The following is a 20,366-nucleotide window of genomic DNA, read 5'->3' as shown; positions in this document are numbered from 1 at the left end:
ACATGATTGTTTGTTTTGTAATTGTAGGTCGAGAATTTGAAGGATTTATGTTTGACGCAACAAGAAGATTTGAGGAAGTGATGGGTGTGATACTATTTCCGTACTTTATGAATTTTCAGTTTCAATGACTTGTAAAGAAGTAGGACTCCAAGTTAAAAAAAGTGAGGTCACTTCTCTCACAAGTTAACTACTTATAAAGAATCTCACTAAGGTAGGATGATAATACCCTCATAAATATTCATTCCTTGTCAAATTAATTGGATTGGTGTTTGACATTAATTTGATATCTCTAACAAACTATTTAGTTATATAAAATAGAGTAATTAATGGAAATTTAGAGTGATAGTCTCTTTGAATAAATTTTTAATAGGATTCAACGTAATCCCCTATAATGAAATGAAAGGGATATACTGACCAAAAAAAAGAAAAAGAAATGAAAGGGATATCAACATTTTTTTTTGGGACATTAAGATTTTTTTTTGGATAAGAAATTGGGACATTAAGTTGATATCGGCGTATCACTAACAATCTATGAGTTATATAATTGCTTGCGCTGAACTTCTTATACTTTTAGACCCACTAGTTGTTAACCCGTGCTGTGCACGGGTTTTTATTTTATTTATATATTTGTAATCATTAGTCCTTAAATAACAACTATATATATATATATATATATATATATATTTAATTTGAATTTCTTAAGAAATATAATGAGTGTTATCATTTTTCATTGATAATAATTACAAAACTTGTGGTGATTGTTTCATGAAATTCATTACATAATATAAGTTTATATTTATTTTTTACATATGAACCAAGTTAATAAAAACAAAAAAGAAGATTTCGATTGTTAATCGACATGAAGGTAATCTCCTACAATTATATATCCACCATCTCCCATTTAGCAAATTACGGAAGATTGAGAAGATTTGTCTATATTTAAGTGGGTATATAGTTATATTTTTGACAATTTTTTTCATGCTAATTATGAGTAATTTTTTCTTTAACTTGGACTTCCCAAAATGTCTAAGAAAATTTTGACATTAGAAATGTAAGAACACGAAGTTGGACGGCCCAAGCCCACCTGTAACAGTGATATTGGAGGTCCTAAATCTGGCCCAAAACAATAGAAATTTGTGTAGAGAGTGGGAAGAACAAGCATGGGATTCGCCCGAAGACACAAATAGAGAAAGTAAGACTAAAAGCCTAATGATTTAATAAATGAAGGGTTTTTTACAACACTGCCCGAGGACAATTGTTCTAGACGGTTACAGATACTGTTCACTCTTTCTCTCAGTTTCAATTCTCTCTTTCTGACTTTTTTTTCTTAAAATCTGCTGGCCTCCCCTCATTTGAGAACCTTTTTTCTTTATATACTCCATGGCCTTTTGAATCCCAACCCTCCATCTGCTCATTTTCCAAATCTCTTCAAGACATCTGTCCCTTTAGACTCCTTGTGAAGGTGGTAGAAGGAGCTGCTGAGCTGTAGATCCACTGTTTAGGTCACTTCCTCATTAATGCAGTTGATAAAGCTGCTGCCCACCATTTAATGCGGAGGATCAGGTGAGGCCTTTAGAAGAAGCTTCTTACAAAAAACCCAATTCAACCCATGAGACACCCCTCTCCATCCTTTATATCTCCTAAGGATGCTCCGTCACTTCCCCACCCATTTTCGGACCACGTCACTCCTCAGCCCATGGGTGCTCCTTCTAGATGAACAACTGAAAGCTACAACTACGCTTCCCATCTTCAGTTCTTAGGATCCCACAAGAAAATATTTCATTTTATGAAAGAACATATTTCTATATCCATTGTTTTTTTTTTATTCGTACTTAGACTATCAAAAATAAATTTGGCCAGGAAAAATAATTTCCTTCATCATTGGAATATATAGTTCTATTTTATATTTCCATATTATTTGTTTTTTTAAGAAACTTATTCATTATCTTTTTTTTTTCCATACACACACATACATAGAAATATTTGTACTTCCAATAACGTATACGAGAATAAATTAATTATTTTCATCTTTGTCTCATTATGGGATAAAATTATAAAAACTTAAAGATTATATGAAAATTAAGGAAAATAATACTTATTAGTCATAAGGTTTTGAATTCTCAACTATATATTATATAAGACTTATCATTTGAAAAGTTTACTATCTTGGATAGTTTTAATGGGGAACAATAATGATAATATCTCGTCAAACATTTGTAAAATGAAAAGATTGGGGAAAAAATGATGGTCAAGTATTGTTTATGGAAAATATTAATAATTCAATCATGGAAAAGACTTTTATTTTTCTCTCATTTTTTAGTACGTCCATGATAATATCAACATCTTAATTAAAAAACAATTTGTATCAACATAAGATTAGAATCAAGGAAGAAAAGCAAGAGCTAGGCCAAACACCTATTATTCCTCAAATCGATTATTGTACATGCAAGCACCAAAACCTCCCACATCATCAACACTCACACAATATATATCAATCCAAATGCAAATTTAATATAAAAACAAATAAATTTAAAGAGAAAAAAAAAAGTTACTCAATGTCAGAATCTTCTCTTATTTCTCTCATGTGAAGTGTGAACTTTAGGCCATTATGCTTAGTGGTGGGTCAATTATTAAGCATGAAAATCAAGAAAATTATGGCTTTTGCTCCCTGTAACATGTACAATGAGGTGGTTGCACACTTACACCACGCCTAAAAAGATTAATCTAAAATACAACTATCAAAACACCAAAATTTAAGAACAGTAAAAAATAATAATAAATCCTTCACTGCAAAATGACCGTTCAACCTTAGTTATCATATACAGAGAAAGCAATCTATGAAACACAGCATTGAAACAAATCAAAGATCAAGATTATAGAGAAATTGAAATATGAGAGAGAGAGAGAGAGAGAGAGAGAGAGAGAGAGAGAGAGAGAGAGAGAGAGAGAGAGAGAGAGAGAGAGACGTACCATTTGTAATGGGCCCAAAGAAAGTGCAAGCCACATTTGCACTTATATCATAAAAGAACTAATCAAATTACAATTGGGGCTCATTGCAATCACTTATAAACCCAAGATCCACTTAATAAACACCCAATATAGGACTCAACACTCATTCATGCAAATTGTGATACCCCAAATCTTATGGTTTGGGTTGTTTAAGTATGTGTTGTGCAAGCATGTGTTAGGTCCCACAAACTTCTTTGTTTGAGATACAAAGAAAAAAAAAATCGGTTGAACTACAAGATTCTTAGTCTCTCTTAACGATTTGTGAAATTACACCTTTATTCCCTCTTGTTTTTGGATTAGGCATTTACTTCCTTTAAGTTGCAGAATATTATATATGAGTCACCTTTAAAGCACAAAATGTCAAGGTTTCCAAGTACCATCAGAGGTGGTTGGTCTAGTGGTCATGGGTTCATTCCTAAGGGTTTGGGAGGCGGAGGTCCTTGCTTTGAATCCTGCAATGAGAAGCATCAGAGAGATAATTTCATGCTCTTGGTTCATGCTCATTAGTGTCTAACTTAGGTCGTCCCCTACCTTTATTTAGCAAAAAAGAAAAAAAAAAGAGTCAAGGTTTCCAAGTCATTTAGTGATTTTGACACGTTAAAAAAAAATGAAAATGTATTTTCTCTTAAAAGAAGAAAAAAAAATTGTCAGTGGATACTTTTCTAACTTTTTTTTTTTTAACTTAATTACATAAATTAGCTCTCCCTTAGCATGTGAAGCAAAGTACTTTAGAAATTTTTAGTTTAAATTTGCTCTCCCTTACCATGTGACGCAAAGTACTTTAGAAATTTTTAGTTTAAATTTGCTCTCCCTTACCATGTGACGCAAAGTACTTTAGAAATTTTAAGTTTAATTTCAATATAATAAAATACAAATTGGAAAAAAAAAATTTCTTTTTTTTTTGATAATTTGATATTTATAATGAGTGTGGGTGATTAAAAAGAAAATGTGTAGGTAATTTGAATCTTAAACATCTCCCTTGAAAATCTTGGCCGGCAGCAAAACTTCAAAATTAAATGAGGAGAAATAAGTCTAAGGTCAAAGAGTCCAACTACTTGAGCAAGCTAGCTCTTTTAAACTATTTAATTCCCATGATTAATAAAATAGTTACTAAGCATAAATTCAGTAGCCATGGACTTTTTAAGGTAAAATTAGTAATTACATCTTTTAACCACTTTTTTGCATTAGTAAAATATTTTATGACTTTAATAAAAAAAAAAAAAAATTCATGACTTCATTCAATAATTAATTTTAGTGCCTTGATGATGATCTGTGTTTGATTATATATATAGACACACACACATATACATACATATATTAATGTTGGACTTAGATGAAAATCAATAAGAGGTTGACCACGTCAACATTTTGTAAAAATATTGTAAAATAGTTTATAGTTGTAGCATTACTCTTATTTGTAACTTATAGTTAATTAAATGAGAAAATTATTAGGTACTCTCGGAATACCATAAATGTGTACTCCCCCCTCTCACATGAATGGTAGGTCCCACTATAAATTTAATTAGTAAGACCTACTATTTATGTGAAAGGAGGGAGTATGCATTTATAGTATTCCGGGAGTACGCAATAATTTCTCATATTATATGTACATATTGTGGGGACTAAAAGAACCTAAGTAAGTATTTGGGCATCGGGCTTTGTTGATGGGCGCTAGTTTGTTTTGACTAAAAGCCTCTTAGAACTGTAGTTCGGCTCATGAGTTGAGAGTCCAAGGATTCGTCCGAGGACGAGTATCTCCTCGGAAAGACCCACAATGACCCTAGGATTCGCCAAAAAGATCAAGGCAAAATTCTGGAAAAACCATTGGTTAAGAGGGGGATTTAAATACCCTCTAGACACCATGGAGTGAAAGAAATATCTTAGAAAAAGGCTGCTACCTCCACATTAAAGACTCTGCACCTACCTCCCTGATCGCATTAATGGGGAAGTGACCCCTGAACAGTAGAAGTCAGCCTTCTTGCTATCATCTGAAGCCTTCCAGAGGGTGGTGGATGGGACAGGTGTCTAATAGGGTAATTTGCATTACACGTGGATAAAGAGGGAAGAATGAGAAGTATTTAAGGGGGGGGAGAGAGTAAAGAAAAAGAGAGAGGAAAAAAAAACAAACACAAAGAATTGTAACCTTTGAGAGAAAACAAAGAGAAATAATATATAAATCGTCCTCGGCTTACGTCCAAGGAGGTTCATTTGCCTTATTCATCCGTTGTTCGCAAATACTGTAACATGCTAGCATGTTCATCAAGCTTCGAATATCCTTAAACTAGATTGCGAGCCCCTACTCTACAAATTTCATTGTTTAAGACTCATTGGGCCTGAGCCCACATGTGTTTTTGGGTCCAGGCGCAATTGTGCACTTTCACATATGTTTCATTGTATTCCAACAGCTTTAACCCTCTGTATAAATGCATATGATTTTATTTTTGGAAAACAACAAAATTCTTTTACTAAATAGGTTTACTTACATATTTTTATTCATTATACTTTAATGTTCGTAAAATTAATGACTTATATATGACCAAAAAAATAAATATTAAAAGGAAAATAAAGGAGACAACAATAAATTAAAAAGAATTTATACTTTTTTTTTTAAATGAAAGTGGGTCATCACTTCAAATTTACTCAATATTTAATAAATTTAACATTAAATAGAGGGCGAGGGCATGGCCCCCTACCCCTAGCCCCCCCCCCCCCTCCCTCAGCCTGTGTGTGTATGTATATTATATATATATATATATATATGTATATTATATATATATATATCACTTTTTTTAAGTACCTATCTCAATCTATTTACTCAAAAAAAAAAAAAAGCAAAATAAACCAATCAAACTAAACTCATCCAAATGCATAATTTAACTATATATCTTGCGACGACTGGGGAACAAACCTGCCCACATCTTGACACGATATGCGAAAAAGCTAGAAACATTTGTAACTTGGATTGAGGATATTCGAATACCCATTGAGTCCGCTTTAACTCAAGATATATTGTCTTTTGAAACTGATTAATAAAGTTATCGCATTTGTAAAGTTGTTATTTACAACTATTTTGTGTTGGTTTTAATTCCGTGTCAAATTTAATTATAATTTTGTTCAATCATGTTCACCTTGTATTGTATGTGAGATTTCATTGATGGGTTATGTGTGAGAGAGAGTGTAAAGACTCAAGCTTGCATTGAAGAAATAATGGATTTCGCGAGTAGACTTCCCGCTAAGTGAGCCACGTGCAGAGCACATGACTGAAATGCAAAAAGTCTTGACAACTAGTGACAACTGGTTTTCGAGAGTAATTCGGAGGTAAAGCCTTCCCGTGAAATATCTGCGAAATATTCTATTTTGCTATTTTGACTTATTTGCTCCACCATGTTTTCACCCACACTATATATACCCACATTACCCACGTATTAGAAAGAGTGATTTTCAAAGAGAAAACCCTAGCATACACACTTGAGAGTTAGAGATTGTTATACTCACAATCCTCTACACAATCTTTTGTGGTTTTCCTCATACTCCTACCTCTCCATATCTATATCCTTGAGAGGTTGATAGCTCAAACACTTACCACACCCATTCTGAGTGTCCAGTGAGGTTTTGGTGCTGCCGGGAAGTATTGGAAAAAGCCAAGTTTTGGCGAATGCAATCGAGTTAAATTGCGGGATCCGGAAAGCTAGACAAGGCACGATTCCAAGAAGCCTTGTTGGAGTAGGAGCTTGGAGGGCTTAGGTGTACTGGGTAGATTAGGCTTGAAAAGTCTCTTGCTATTTGTGTATCCCAACTTATTGTCTAGTGGCGGTAGAGAAGTTTATCCATGGATCAATTTACTGCTTGGAGGGCGGCAAAGAAGTTTTTCGCCGAGTTCTTCGATTTTCTCTTCTATAACACATCGCCGTATTATCTTGTGTTTGCAACTTTCTTCCCTACTCTTTTAACTTTCATTTTATTGTGGTTATTTGTTGAATTTGGCTTAGAGTAGTTCTAATTGTTTGTAAGCTCGCATTTACTTTATTCCGCATTTAGTTTAAGTTAAAGTAAAATTAATCGAGCTGCAATCTTTAATTTTGGGGTCTGAACAGTTCTTATGTTTTTAACACAAATCCGTGCTTTCAGCATTCTTGTAAAAAAAAAACTATACATCTTGCTCAATTTTATATTGGCTATGACCATAGACAATGGAATGTGTTAATGGTCGTCTTTTTTCAGCTAGTTTTGGAATACTTTTTAAGTTTGTGGAGTGTATAATACTATAATACCATCATGACTTAAAACTTTTTTTTTCTTTTTCCTTTTTTGTAAAAGGTAAACAAGTCACCCCCCATGAAATTTTTAGTGGGGACGAAAATTGAAAATTTTTAGTGCATGAAAGCATGTCAAACATTTGGAGGCCAAAACATAAATCTAAAATTAAAAGGATTCTCCAAGAATAAGATTAGTACTGAATTACTACTAAAAGCAAATTAACGTTTGGGTGAATCGCCTGCAAATTTGTTCCAAAAGAGAATAAAATTAAGTTTGATAATCAAAGGATAAATATTCAAGATGTCCAAATCCTTGGGACGGAGTTGGAGAGTAATAAATTCTTGAGATGATGGGCAAAGTCGACGGGAAAGCTATTCCTCCATTTTATAATATGACAGAATGTGCTTGTCTACTCTTGCTACTAATGATATGAATAATAATATTCTTGTCGCTTTCTTAAAACATTAGGTTAATTTTTGTCTCCAAGTCATAAAATGAGATATATTTCTTGTCTTTTAAAACAATTTGTGTGAGCAATGCATACAGAATTACGGCCTTTGATTTGAACGTTAATGCCCAAACTTGTGCACAAATATGTTATTATTTTGTTGAATATTTGTGCATTATAAAATTATATGACTTGCACCAGTCTCACATCAAGGGAAAAGAACATTCATTTCTCCTATTTTTAAATTCTAAATTTTCAATTGTAAAAGTCGACAGTAATAATCTCTTCGCGTGGGAAAAAGTTTCAAAAAAACTGGGACAAAGACAAAGTCAAGTTAATGAGGAGCTTCAATCATAAACAATTAAGTGTTTATCCAAAAATACATCATGCAAAACTCCCAAGTGCATGAGGCGGGTCTTTGTTTTCATGCTTATCTTGCCGCAAAGACTGTAACGTTGAATGAGTAAAAATCTTGTTAAGGACCGATTCGTAAGTTTCTAAGAATTGAATTTTGCATGGTTTATAATTTGTTCAAGCCGACAAATATGACTTAAACCAGATAAGCCTTTTAATTTGCTCGGGCTTAGAGAAACTTACTCGTATTTCACAGAAAGGCCTTAAAAAATTATTAACATATATATCAGAAGAGAACAGTCAAACACACAAAGTTGCCACCTTATAATTTATTTTATAATAAGCCTATAACACAACTTCTCAACTAAACATTTTCATAATTACATACACAGTTACCAAATCATTAATGGTAGACAATAGATGTCAGTGGTGCACCTATGTAAAAATCATTAGCTTACCCAACTTGATAAATTGAAAAAAGAAAAAGAAAAAAGATTATATAGAAACAAATTTAGAGCCTGGAGTTTAGCCTAAAATATGGTAAAACAACATTAACAATCCTTGTAATAATTGAATTATAAAAAAAACAATGTCAGACTGATATAAGCCCTCTTCTTTGTAGGTAAAAAAAAAAAAAAAAAAAAAAACCTAATAGTTAGGACTTTTAGGTCCTTAGCAAAAATATTTCTTTTAGACAAAAGGGACTATTAGTTCTTAATCAAATGAATGGCTTCCTCAGCACTTGTCAATTTCCCAGGCCTAGTGCTTCAAAATGTATCTTTTAAAGTAAAAATAGGTGTCATTATCAATTAGCTGGAAACATGTTAACCAAGAAATTAAGTTCATTGGGGTGGAAGATGAGCCCGATAAACATAATGGATTCTTGAAATTAAAATTGTATTGGTTTTCTTTTCTTCATCAAGGAACAAAAAAAGTGAAGGGTAAATTCTTCTAAGGACATGTTTGGGAAAAGGTGATAAAGAAGCCCGATTGACTTCATTTCCTAAAGGAATGCAACGAGTCCCCTTTTCTCATTCTTGGCAAAACAAATCTAAAGGGAATTTTGATGTGGATTCTGAATCTCACTTAGACTATCAACGCTCTTCTTCCAAAGAGTTAGAAATATCAAATATGGCTAATATATATTTAGGGGTCTATTTGAGATTGTGGTGAGAAGTGGAACTTGTCGTCGGATCTTTTAACAAACAAGATTAGAATAACTTACATTTATGACGCCTGAGATATGACAAAACTAGTCCACATTCAACTTTAAAAAATGACAATATATTACCAACATATATATATTAAATTAATTAACACTGAAGTTATCAAATATATTCCATTTAGACCAACAAAAGCTAGAAAATCTGAAACTAGTAAATTAATATGAATCTTGTTCCACATTGCCCTAAATTCCAAGCTATTTCAGTCATTGGGAACCATTTTGCGACATAATCAAGGACCCCCATTTTTTCTTTACAATTATATTCCTTACATACGTACTTTTTTTTTTTTTTTTTTCGTTTTCGTAATCAACTGTCTTTCTCTCTAGTTTCTCAAAAAAAAAAAAATGTCTTTCTCTCTTACTCTTCGCCGCCCGCCACCTAACTACCATGCATGTGATAGGTTGTCCCAAAGATAACCCTTTTTTAGTTGTATCCTTTAAGCTAAAATAGTTTGCCTCACTTTCATTTTCATCTCTCTCTCTCTCTCTCTTTGCCGCCAGCCACCTCACTGTCATGCATGTGATAGGTTGTCCCAAAGACAATCTTTTCTGAGTTGTATCTTGTAAGCTAAAATAGATTGCCTCACTTTCATTTTCAAGATGCATTGTATCCTGTGTAAGCTACGCTAACATTGACTTGACGAAGGAATGGGTAGTTGAAGAACCTGCGCTACTTAATGGAGATGGCTTGAATTGGAAAAATATTAATGAACCATTAGCCACATTAAGTGTGGACGATGGATTATGGAGAACTTGTTCATGATAATGATGAATGTGTATGACAAATATGTTGGAAGATGTGCTAGCACTTCTTTTAGGACTTTTAAATCAATGAGAAATAGTATTATGTAATAAATTATACTTTATAGACCTCGATCATTATTATATAACAAGATATCATAGACATTCTTGGTAATGAAGTGTAAAAAAACTTACTAGTTTTTAACTAGTTAATTTAACTGGTAAATTCTTTATCGTTGAATAAAAGTAAGGATGACAATCTCATAAAAATAAAAAATAAGGATGACAAAACTTTTCCAAAGATCAAACCCATTTCTCCACCTAAATCTACTAAGCCAAATAAGACCCAAACCCTCCTAATAATTAATTGGATTAAATGATTATGGACCTAATTAGACCCAATTTGCATAATTATTAATTGTGTTTTCACTGGATACCCGATTAGACTAAAATATAACCCAAATAATTTTCCTCTCTCTCTCTCCAAACCCAAAAAATAAAACCCTAATGAATACTGTGTCAAAGACTCAAAATCGAGCTACAGGTCACTGTTTTTCGATCGTATGGACAAAAAGACATTGATTTGTTGAAATTCATACCAGATTTGTTGGGAAGACTAGCAATAAGTCGCTGATCCATGGATTTGTGGTTCAGACCTGTGATGAGATGGTTTCTTCTTCTTCTTTGACTTTTTGTGTTGTTGCTGCGGTAATTTATGATTGGGTTTGAGTTTTGGGCCATGGATATGGTGATTTTTTTTGGTTTGGTTGGTTTGGAAGTGTGAGAAAGTGAAAATTTTGGATTTTTCGGTGGTTTGCATCTAAAAGCTTTTTTATTTAAATTTTTGCTAGGTTGGTGAGAAACAAAGAGAAAGTAAAAGAAAATGTTGCCAGGAAAGTTGAAATTTTTTATATATTCTCCCTTTTATTGAATTAAAAAAGAAATTCTTTTATATATATATACACACACTGATTTAAAAAATTTATAATCTGTTATGTTTTAAAAATAGATTAGTGGGCAATTAGGTAAGTTGGGTTGGGTAGGGGTATTAATTATTTGGTTAAATGAGTAATAAATGGGTCAATGGGTATTTAGTACTCAGCTCATATATGATCAGCCTAAACCCATCCAAATCCATCCAATTAACACCCCTAAACAAAAAATATAGAAATCAAGTTCCAAATATACTAAAAACCGATTAATATTTTGACATCAAGATAAAAAAGCAACTATCAAGGAATACTTGATGATAAAGGCCAAGTTGTAGCCCCGGTAAATAAAAATACCAAAATTTTTATTAAGGGGAAGAGTGCAAGGTTTTGGTGTTACGATGAGCGGTAGACTTTGCCAAAGAGCAGGGGCTGCGGAATGTCATCTTGAAAGGCACTCAAGAATCAAGATTACCTAATAATAATGCAGATCATGGGTTCTACCCAACTATTATATATCCTATCTATGGACACATCATGGAATGAAACACAAGCAAAGGTACCTGCTAGAAGAGATTGGATCCTTTGCTTATCACGTAAAGAGTTTTTTCTTTTTAATTTTCGGTCCCGGGCTTAAAGAGACTTTGAAAATTAAAAGCACACTTTTTAGCCCTTAAAAAGTAATTTTGAAAGCCCAATTTTTCAAGCCCAAGTGGGTACAAAAACAGGGAATGGGCTTTTAAAATTCAGGAATTTTTTGGGCTATCGTTCCTATTTAATCGAACAGATTAGGTGGTGAAAAATGGTTTGTAATTTCGAGGACTGAATTGGTCAAAATTATACTAGATTGTGTAATTTAGCTTCTTTTTTTGCTTAATTTTTCAGTGAAACTTTTGTTTTTTGTTTTTGTCAAAATACCACTTGATTGAACTTCTTAATTGAATATAAAAAAGCTAATAGTATTATTAACTGGTAAGATTTAGACTAAAAATAAAAGTATATTGTCCCTTCCTCCCCTTTCTTTTTACTAATCACACAATAGATGATTATTTTTCTCAACAACTTTCCATCACTTTTTGTTTTTTGTTTTTTTTTTCTTCTTTTAATGGAGAAATCTCACCCTTCCATCATGATCAATAAATTTAAAACAAGAAAAAGACTTTTACCTATTATTTTCTTCTTGCCTTTTCCCAATAAATGTCTTTTGTTAGAAGATCATAAACATGGTGTTAGAGATACAATTTCCAAACCTAAATGCTATTACTTATTTCATTACCAAGGTTGGTCTGATACGTATAACTTGTCCCACCTTCCATTAAAAGTTATTATGGCTTTTGAGTAGAATTATGGTGTGTTTTTGTGTTAGAATCTCTTTTCCTCTCCCTTGTGTGTGTGTGTGTGTTTATTTCTCAAAAAAAGAATGAGTAATTGTCCCACATTACTTAAGAGAGTGTGTTGTGTATAGTATAATTTGCCCCACCCTCCCTTAAAAGTTACTATGACTTTTGAGTGGAGTTGTGATATACCTTTGTGTTAGAACCATTTTCCCTCTCCCTTGTGTGTGTGTGTGTGTTTGTTTCTAAAAAAAAAAAAAAAAAAGGCTGGTCTGATACGGTTTGTAATCCAAAACGATAAATCTAACTAAGATTTATTCTTATATCAAATAATTAATGAATATTTATTTCCATATTAATAATTTTTATTAAAAATCTAATTTTCAGTTTTTTTTTGTGATGTAAAATTAATCATAAAGTTTTTTAATTCAAATTTTTAAAAGTTTTTTTTTCAACTACTATCATGATTAATTCAGTATATCCTTATTGTGAGTTGTGACACTCGATTTTAGATAGAATTGTATTAATTTTAATATTTTGAAACTTATTTTTGTAAAAGAAATTGTAACAATTATTGTCTGCAAAAATTTATATAAGTGATAACTGCATTTGGAAAAAAGTATATAATCTTCTTATATAATTTAGTTTATAAATTAGATTATTTTCTTCTATTTGAAAAACTACTTTTAAAATTTTAAGTTCTAAAAGTAAATACAAACCATCAATATTTCCACCTAAATTTTATCATTTTTATTACTAGCAAAACATCCATAAAAAGATCTCTTTTGAAATTAAATTAAAAATTTTCAATTATTGTCTTAAGGTTTTCAGATTTATATTCATATTTCTCTAATAGAAATTTATAGATAAAAGAAACATTATCTACAATATAAAATTATAATACAATTAAAATAAAATAAATTTTAAAGTGTAGTACAATAGAACCTAAGTTATCAAAGACTCAATACTTTCACTTAAAAATAGATGTAAGTGCACAGTTGCACCTGGACCCAAAGAATATTATAGGCTCAGACCTAATGAGTCTTAAACAATGAAATTTATAGAGTGTGAGCTTGAAATCTAAATTACAAGTACTGAGAACTTGATAACAGGCTACGGTGTGCAAACACTTGTAAATAATGAATGATAATTGCAGATGGACCTCCTCAGACGTGAGCCGAGGACTACTTCTGTATTCTTTCTCTTTCTTTCTTAAAGATTACAATTCTTCCTCCCCCCTGGTTACAGACTGGCCCCCCTTAAATACTTCTTTTCCTGATGCTTTATCCACGTGTTGCTCAAACCCCCTCCTATCTAGATATTTCTTTTCTTAATGCCTTTGAATAGTGACCAGAAGTTTCAGTCCTACTGTTCAGGGGTCACTTCCCCATTAATGCGGCCAGGGAGGTAGGTGCAGAGTCTTTAATGTGGAGGTGGCAGCCTTTACTCATGATATTTTTCTAACACCGGTGTATCTAGAAGGTTCAGGGTTTCCCCCTCTTAACCAACAGTCTTTCCGGAATTCTGCCTTGACCTTCGTAGTGAATCTCTGTGTTCTATTGAGTCTGTCCGAGGAGAAACTGACCCTCAGATGTGTCCTCGGACCCTCGGCGTATGGGCCGATTCGCAGTACTAACAAATTCTTAGCTCAAGAACGGAACGGCCCTCCTTGCTAGAGCCCAAAGGCCCAAATGCCCGCTTAGATCCCTTTACTCCCCACAATAGAATCATCCAATAACCTCAACCTTCACAAATAAATATGGTTTCGTTTAAATTAAAAATTAAATAAATTTTTTTTTCACACTAAGTGTATACAATATTATATATATATAACGAACTAGTTTACCATAATTTGACTAATGAGAATAAGTTTAGTGGTAAAATGAGTTTGTTTCGGCAATAATATTTTCTAGAAAATGAGTCATTTTTTTTAGAGAGTTTCAACCTATGATGTCCGTTCTTGATGATTCTCTTTATCAGTAAACCAAGACATCAATCAATTTTTAGTGTAGATGGGGATTAAACCTCAGATTTCTTATTCAACTATCAGAGATTTTACCAGTTGAGCTAACTGGAACCCATAAAATGAGTCATTTTTTAAAAAATGTTTTTTTTATAAAAATATCTCATTTTTCTATGTTTGCTAGTAACCTTAAATGAGTTGAAAAACAATCTCCTAACTTTTCATATTTAGCTTGCTGTGGTATAGAGTTGTTTTCCAAAAATAAAAAATTTGTGGAAAACAATCTCTAAAAATAAGCTATACTTTTTAAGTTGACTGTCCGTTTGAGAACAGCTTATTTAGCTAAAACTGAATTTTTTTTACTAAAATTACTGTAGATAAAGTTAAAAATTAGTTGAAATAGTACAATGAGACCCATGAATAGTATCAAAAAGTGCAATGGAACCCATGAATAGTAGCAAAATAAGTTAAATAGTAAAAAAAGTTGCCCAATATAAGCTATCTGAAACGCAACCTAAAGATAATTTTTCTTTAACTCATTTTTTTTTTATGCTAAACACTGAAAAACATGGATAACTATCATTACACAATGTTTCCTATCGAAATAAATGGAGCATATAGTTCTAGAGACAGCCAAAAAAAATGTAGTGGTTTCTTCCATTCTTAGCTAGACATTGATTACTTTTGGAAGAAAAAGAAAAAAGAAACTTGTTCGACTAAGAGCAGATATATTTTATTTTAAATTGTTATAAAAGTATGATATTATGAACAAAATTATAGGACCTTTTTGCACTCATGGGCCTTAGAAAATTGCCTAAGTAGCCTACATAAAGTCGGTCTTGTTCTTTATGCTAACATAATAGTTTTTGTTTGTGTCATTGTTGGTATGGGTGGTGGATTTGTGGGGGTTATAATATGGGTGGTGGTTGGGTGGGTTTGTGTGGTGGGTTTGTGATATGGAAATTTTTTTTTTTTTTTTTGGGACGATGTGTTTATGATCATTGTTTGCAATGGCTGGTTTTGCTAGCAGTGGTGGTAGGTGGTTGTTATTACTTCTAATAAGAGAGAGAGGGAAAGAATGAGAAAGAATGAGAAATAGATGATGAATAAAAAAAAGATATTTAAATGAAGTGGTAATAAAAAAAAATTTTAATGTTGGATTTATTATAAATTGGGGTGTTAAAATAGATAAAGTAATGTTTTGAATAGTTTAAAAATAAAATTTTTAAGTTCTTTGCTATGAATGCTTTTAGGAAGAAAAAAAAAAAACCGTTTTCAAAAGTCTAAAGATGGAAAACAATCTTTTAATATGGAGAATTTTAAATGTAACAATTTCAATAGCTAGCATCACCTTTGCTAGTGGTAAAATAACCTTTTAGCTATTTTACCACTTCAAACTCCAATTGGTGCCCAACATCAATGTAGCCAAAGGCAAATTTTTTGTCTTCTTGCTACAGTGAACTGCTAGTCTGGTAGACTAGCAGTGTAGACTAACAGTTCACTATAGCCGTAAGGCAAAAAAAAATTATTTTTATCACTTAGGTTCCGTGGCGACAAAGTGGAAGAGAAAGGAAGTGAGAAAGAAATTAATAAAAAAAATGAATAATGTTTGGCTGATGGTAAAAATAAGACTATTGAATGCAGAATGTAATGTGAAATTGTGTGTTAAAATTTTTAGCTCCACCTACATGGACGCTGCGAGAGGCTTATTGCAGTTGATTTGACTGTGTGAACTTAATTGGAACATCATCTTCAGCACAGTATTTTTTGTTCCCTTAGTCCCGCCCACTCTCAATGAGGCATAGGTGACGTATATTCACATAAAAAAATGTGTCATTAGTCATGCAGATCATACATGTTTATGCCTGTAAACTCTTTGCACTTCAACTCACCAATATTTGCACCTCAAGCAGCACCAAAAAAGTAAGTGCAAGATGTATTCCACAAGAAAATAAATATTGGAGAGACATTAGATATTTCCATTGAAGTAAAAACAGTGGATTTTACAGAGAACAGAAAAGCTGCAACATTTACCAAGCAGTTGTTTTAACAACCGTGAGAAAAGATCAGTAAAACTATTTAAAAGAGACTTGCCATTTTGCCCATATTTTTTTTTGGGTGGTTTAATTTCTAAAATCCTAGAATGTATCAAACCAGATTGCCATTAAAGCTTTAAAGTCAAGGTTGAGGTTGAAGAAGAATGAATCAAAGATTTAGATGGAGCGACACAACGTCTTTGTCTAGTACTTGTGATTGCAGTACCTGGAGGACAAGATGACAGTGAAATTGGCTGAGGATTAGCAGAGGGAGGTGCAGGATTCGCAGAAGTGGGGAACCTACTTGAATGGCTCCTCAATTTCTTCTTCTCTCCTTCATAAACCCTATCTCCTGTTCTAACTTGCCTAACTTTTGTTTCATTAACACCTGCTGGAAGGACACAGTTGCAGAAAGAACCTACAATTCATCAAAAACACATTATTATACAAAATTATGCTGGGCAACCCAATGTAATATTTCTTTTTTCTTCCAGCTATTTATTTTGAACTTTAGATGCTAAGCTTTTCGTTATTAATATGAGGAAATAAACTCAATAGCAGCAAGGAGTTGGCTAAATAGAACAGGTGCTTAATACAAACAAATCGAACCAATTTGAGAGTGATTAAAAGTGCTTCCAATTTTAAGAAACTAAGGCAAACGAAAACAAAGAAAGCAAGAGCCCATTTCATGACATTGCTTGGTTCCTTTATTTTATTTTATTTTTACTGGTAGGTTACATATGCAACAATGACATTGCTTGGTTCTTGTTTCCTATTTTATTATATTTGTCAACGAAAACTACTTGTTGCTAGCAAGAGCTCAATTTGGGACATTGAAGTATATAACAAGAACACATGCAATGGCTTTGTGATAGTATGTGGTAGTAAAGGAAACTGCTGGAATTGTACCCTTGATAACTTGTGGGTAGTCAAAAGGCCAAGGAAGTAGTGTTTCTGACCTTGGCCTTGAATTTCGTTGTTCCAAGCAGAGTACTGCTCAACGAGGGTAAGGGTTGCATTACAATATTTTCATCAATGGCTGCAGTAATGTGATGGTGCTGTGATGAAAGTGGTATTTATGGTGAAATGGTTCTAGTTTGTGATGGCTGTTATGGATTGCAGCATCTCATGACCAAAGAAGAACAGTAGAGTTAGGGAGGAATAGCAGTATATGGCTGTGGTTGGCACATATTGTGATAATGATACATAGATTTGGTTAATTTCTTACCAAGTCGAGCAAGTCGATTCACCCAACTAGGTATAGGTCTCCCTGTCAATTTGATACATGCATCATTGCAGAAGTGGTTGCAGTTCTTCGTGATAAGATGGTACGTGTTTCCACAGTAATCTCCAGCTAATTTCTCCATGAACATGCGGACATCACCGGGACCTAGATCAGTCCTTCCGATCAAAATTGATTTCCTAAATGTGAAACCAGGACAATGCTTTGGTTCTACTTCAAAAATCCCTGATGCTGAATGCTCATGCGCCCCAAAAGCGTACTCAACATTATGAACTGCAACAGATTAAAACAGCACCCGAAAAACAGAAAAGTTTTAGTGATCAAACCTCAAAACTATTAAATATGTAAAAAATATGAAAAATGTAATGTAATTTAAGCGAGTTCACCAGTATGCATGTCCATTACAGAATCATATTTCCTCATGGCATTTATTGCCATCCCTCTGGTTGCCGAGGAAATTGAGGAACATGAAACAAAATTCTCCTAGAATGTTGTTTGTTTCCTAGAATATTGAGAAACTCAGCCTCAACTAAAAAGCCACACAATTAAATTAATCTCAGTTTAGTAAAGTTTTCCTTTTTCTCATAACCCAAACAACGATTAATTTTGCTTCAACAGTAAACAACTCCTTTCCCAGATCCCAAAAATCATAATCAAACCCAATTCTGACAAATTCACCTACGAACCGACCCAACAAAGAATTCCGGGTTATTTAAAGCCAATTCTACACAAAGCATAACCACAGATCTGAGATGGAACAATTGGAATCTCACTACAGTCTAAAGCTTCAAATAGCCGTTAAAAGACCCAACAATTGGAATCTCAGCTTCCAAACAGACCCCAAAACCCTATTAAAAAAAAAAAATACACAAACAAAAAATAAAATAAAAAGGGCATAAACATAATAGATAAAGCTCACACCTTGTACGCCAGAATGATAAACTCCAAGGCCAAGCCAGTAGGCATAGCCATTCATGGGTGTCAAATCATAGACATTGAGATAAACAGGCACACCTCCCTTCTTCTTCTTCTTGGACAGCAACACCATTCTACACCACATTCTTCCACAACCCAATTCGCTGCTTTTCCCTGGCGAAGAAGAGAGGGAAGCAGCTTCCCCTGACTTTTCCAGGGAAGGCAGGTTGGGAATTTTCAGAGACAATCGCAAAAAAAAATTTTTTTTTTTTAAATTTTATTAAATTAGTTTTTTTCTTTTTTTTTTTTTCACCTAGAAAGAAGAATCTTGTTTTTGTGAACTGGGGTGTTTCTTATTTAGTTGGGTTCCGGCGGCCGAAAGTGTCTTTTACAAAGTGCAACGTCAACACCTTTTTTCTCGTGCTATGGGTCCCTGCTTTTTTGGAAAAAAGCAACGTATTGCACCATTTACTAATCAATTGCCTTTCTTTTCTTTTTGTTTTTTGACAGTGTGGGAACAGTGATTTGGTCAATTACTAGAAGGTTTTATTATTATTATTTTTTTTTTTTTTAAACTAATTTGAGAACGTGCCATTCGGTATTTTTAATAATAGGTGGAGGTGCAATAATTAGGAACAAAACAAGATAAGTTTTTAACAGCATCTGTAAATTTATTTTTATATTTAAATGTCACTGTATCTTGCATTTACAATAAAAATTAAAATGAATTAAAAAATTCAATACAGTTGATCTTATTCTATATGAAATCGATGTCATGGATTCTATTCCGGGCCGATGGACAAGATAATACCAAATTGTAACAAGAAATCCCCTTGTTTTTATCTTGGGTTTAATTGCGAGTCATTTAAGCCGCAATAGTGTTGATCTTATTCTATATAAAATCAATGTCATGGATTCCATTTCGGCCGTATCAACACGAAAATACCAACTTGAAACAAGAAATACCCTTGTTTGATTATCAAAAAAGAAATACGTTCATTTCATCTTGGGTTAAATTGCGGGTAATTTCAGCTAATTCGAGGTTGTCATTCTGATCAGATGTCGGTTTGGTCCTTTTGAAATAAATAAGAAAAAAAATTATGTTGTTTTTATTTGATTCTTATTATTCATTTATTTTTTTTTAAAAATATTAAATATTTTAACAGACACGAGAGTGGAGAGAATATCTTATTATTTAATTGATGATTAGTTAATATGAGTATTAAATATTTAATGTGTTTATAGATATATATTAGCAATAATCTTAAAATAGTATGTTAAAATTGACTAATATCAAAATATTCTGTTTCAATAAACAAATCAGAATAAATACCAAAACGAAATTGATAGCATTAAATAAAACCAACTAACTAGGTGTGAAATATTTATTTCATATTTAAATATCACATATATTACTTCTAAATATAAATTGCAAATAATTAGAGAATTTCAATGGGAATGGATCATATTTCTTATAAAAATAATGTTCAGAATCTTATTCTGAACAAAACCACCTACAGTTACAACTAAATTGAAAAGGAGGACCTAATTTCGCGACTACACCAACTGGGTGTTGTTCCTTTGTTTAATTATATATGCAGGTTAGTATTAACAAAGCAAACAGCATAATAAACTGGGTGTTGTTTCTTTGTTTAATTATATATGCAGGTTTAGTATTAACAAACCAAACGGTATAATAAGCAAACGTATGATCTGAAGTTATTCTTTAATTATCAGCTGGATTCTTGATTTTGTTGTTCATCTGTTGTGTAAATGAATGATGGCCGAGTACACCAGACCAGACCGCTATTCCGTTAGTAACCAAAGAAAGTACAGTAAATTTTATAACAATTCTAGTCATAAACTTGCCACAGCTCATATACGTGTAAGATTTTATGTGGATGCTACTATC

The 20,366-nt window shown here is 32.6% G+C and overlaps 1 protein-coding gene across 1 annotated transcript; it reads right to left on the bottom strand.

Annotated features, from left to right (window-relative positions):
* Positions 1-16,216: 16,216 nt before the first annotated feature.
* Positions 16,217-18,813, bottom strand: LOC142637922 (deSI-like protein At4g17486). Its single transcript, XM_075811894.1, has 3 exons — positions 18,461-18,813; positions 17,525-17,812; positions 16,217-16,714 (listed from the first exon to the last, which is right to left on the bottom strand). The coding sequence occupies exons 1-3, from the start codon at positions 18,597-18,599 to the stop codon at positions 16,425-16,427; spliced, it is 717 nt and encodes a 238-aa protein (XP_075668009.1). The 5' UTR covers positions 18,600-18,813; the 3' UTR covers positions 16,217-16,424.
* Positions 18,814-20,366: the final 1,553 nt, after the last annotated feature.

This window comes from Castanea sativa, chromosome 1 (genome assembly GCF_040712315.1).
Source record: "Castanea sativa cultivar Marrone di Chiusa Pesio chromosome 1, ASM4071231v1".
NCBI lineage: Eukaryota > Viridiplantae > Streptophyta > Magnoliopsida > Fagales > Fagaceae > Castanea > Castanea sativa.
The sequence above is the reverse complement of the archived record's forward strand: the minus strand, read 5'-3'. Positions and strand labels throughout refer to the sequence as shown.

Excerpts from the sequence above, each read along its gene's own strand:
- LOC142637922 (XM_075811894.1), bottom strand. The coding sequence starts at position 18,599 with ATGTGGTGTAGAATGGTGTTGCTGTCCAAGAAGAAGAAGAAGGGAGGT. Across the intron at positions 17,813-18,460 it reads TTATCATTCTGGCGTACAAG|TTCATAATGTTGAGTACGCT; the intron begins GTGTGAGCTTTA and ends AATCTGTTGCAG. Across the intron at positions 16,715-17,524 it reads GAATCGACTTGCTCGACTTG|GTTCTTTCTGCAACTGTGTC; the intron begins GTAAGAAATTAA and ends GATGAATTGTAG.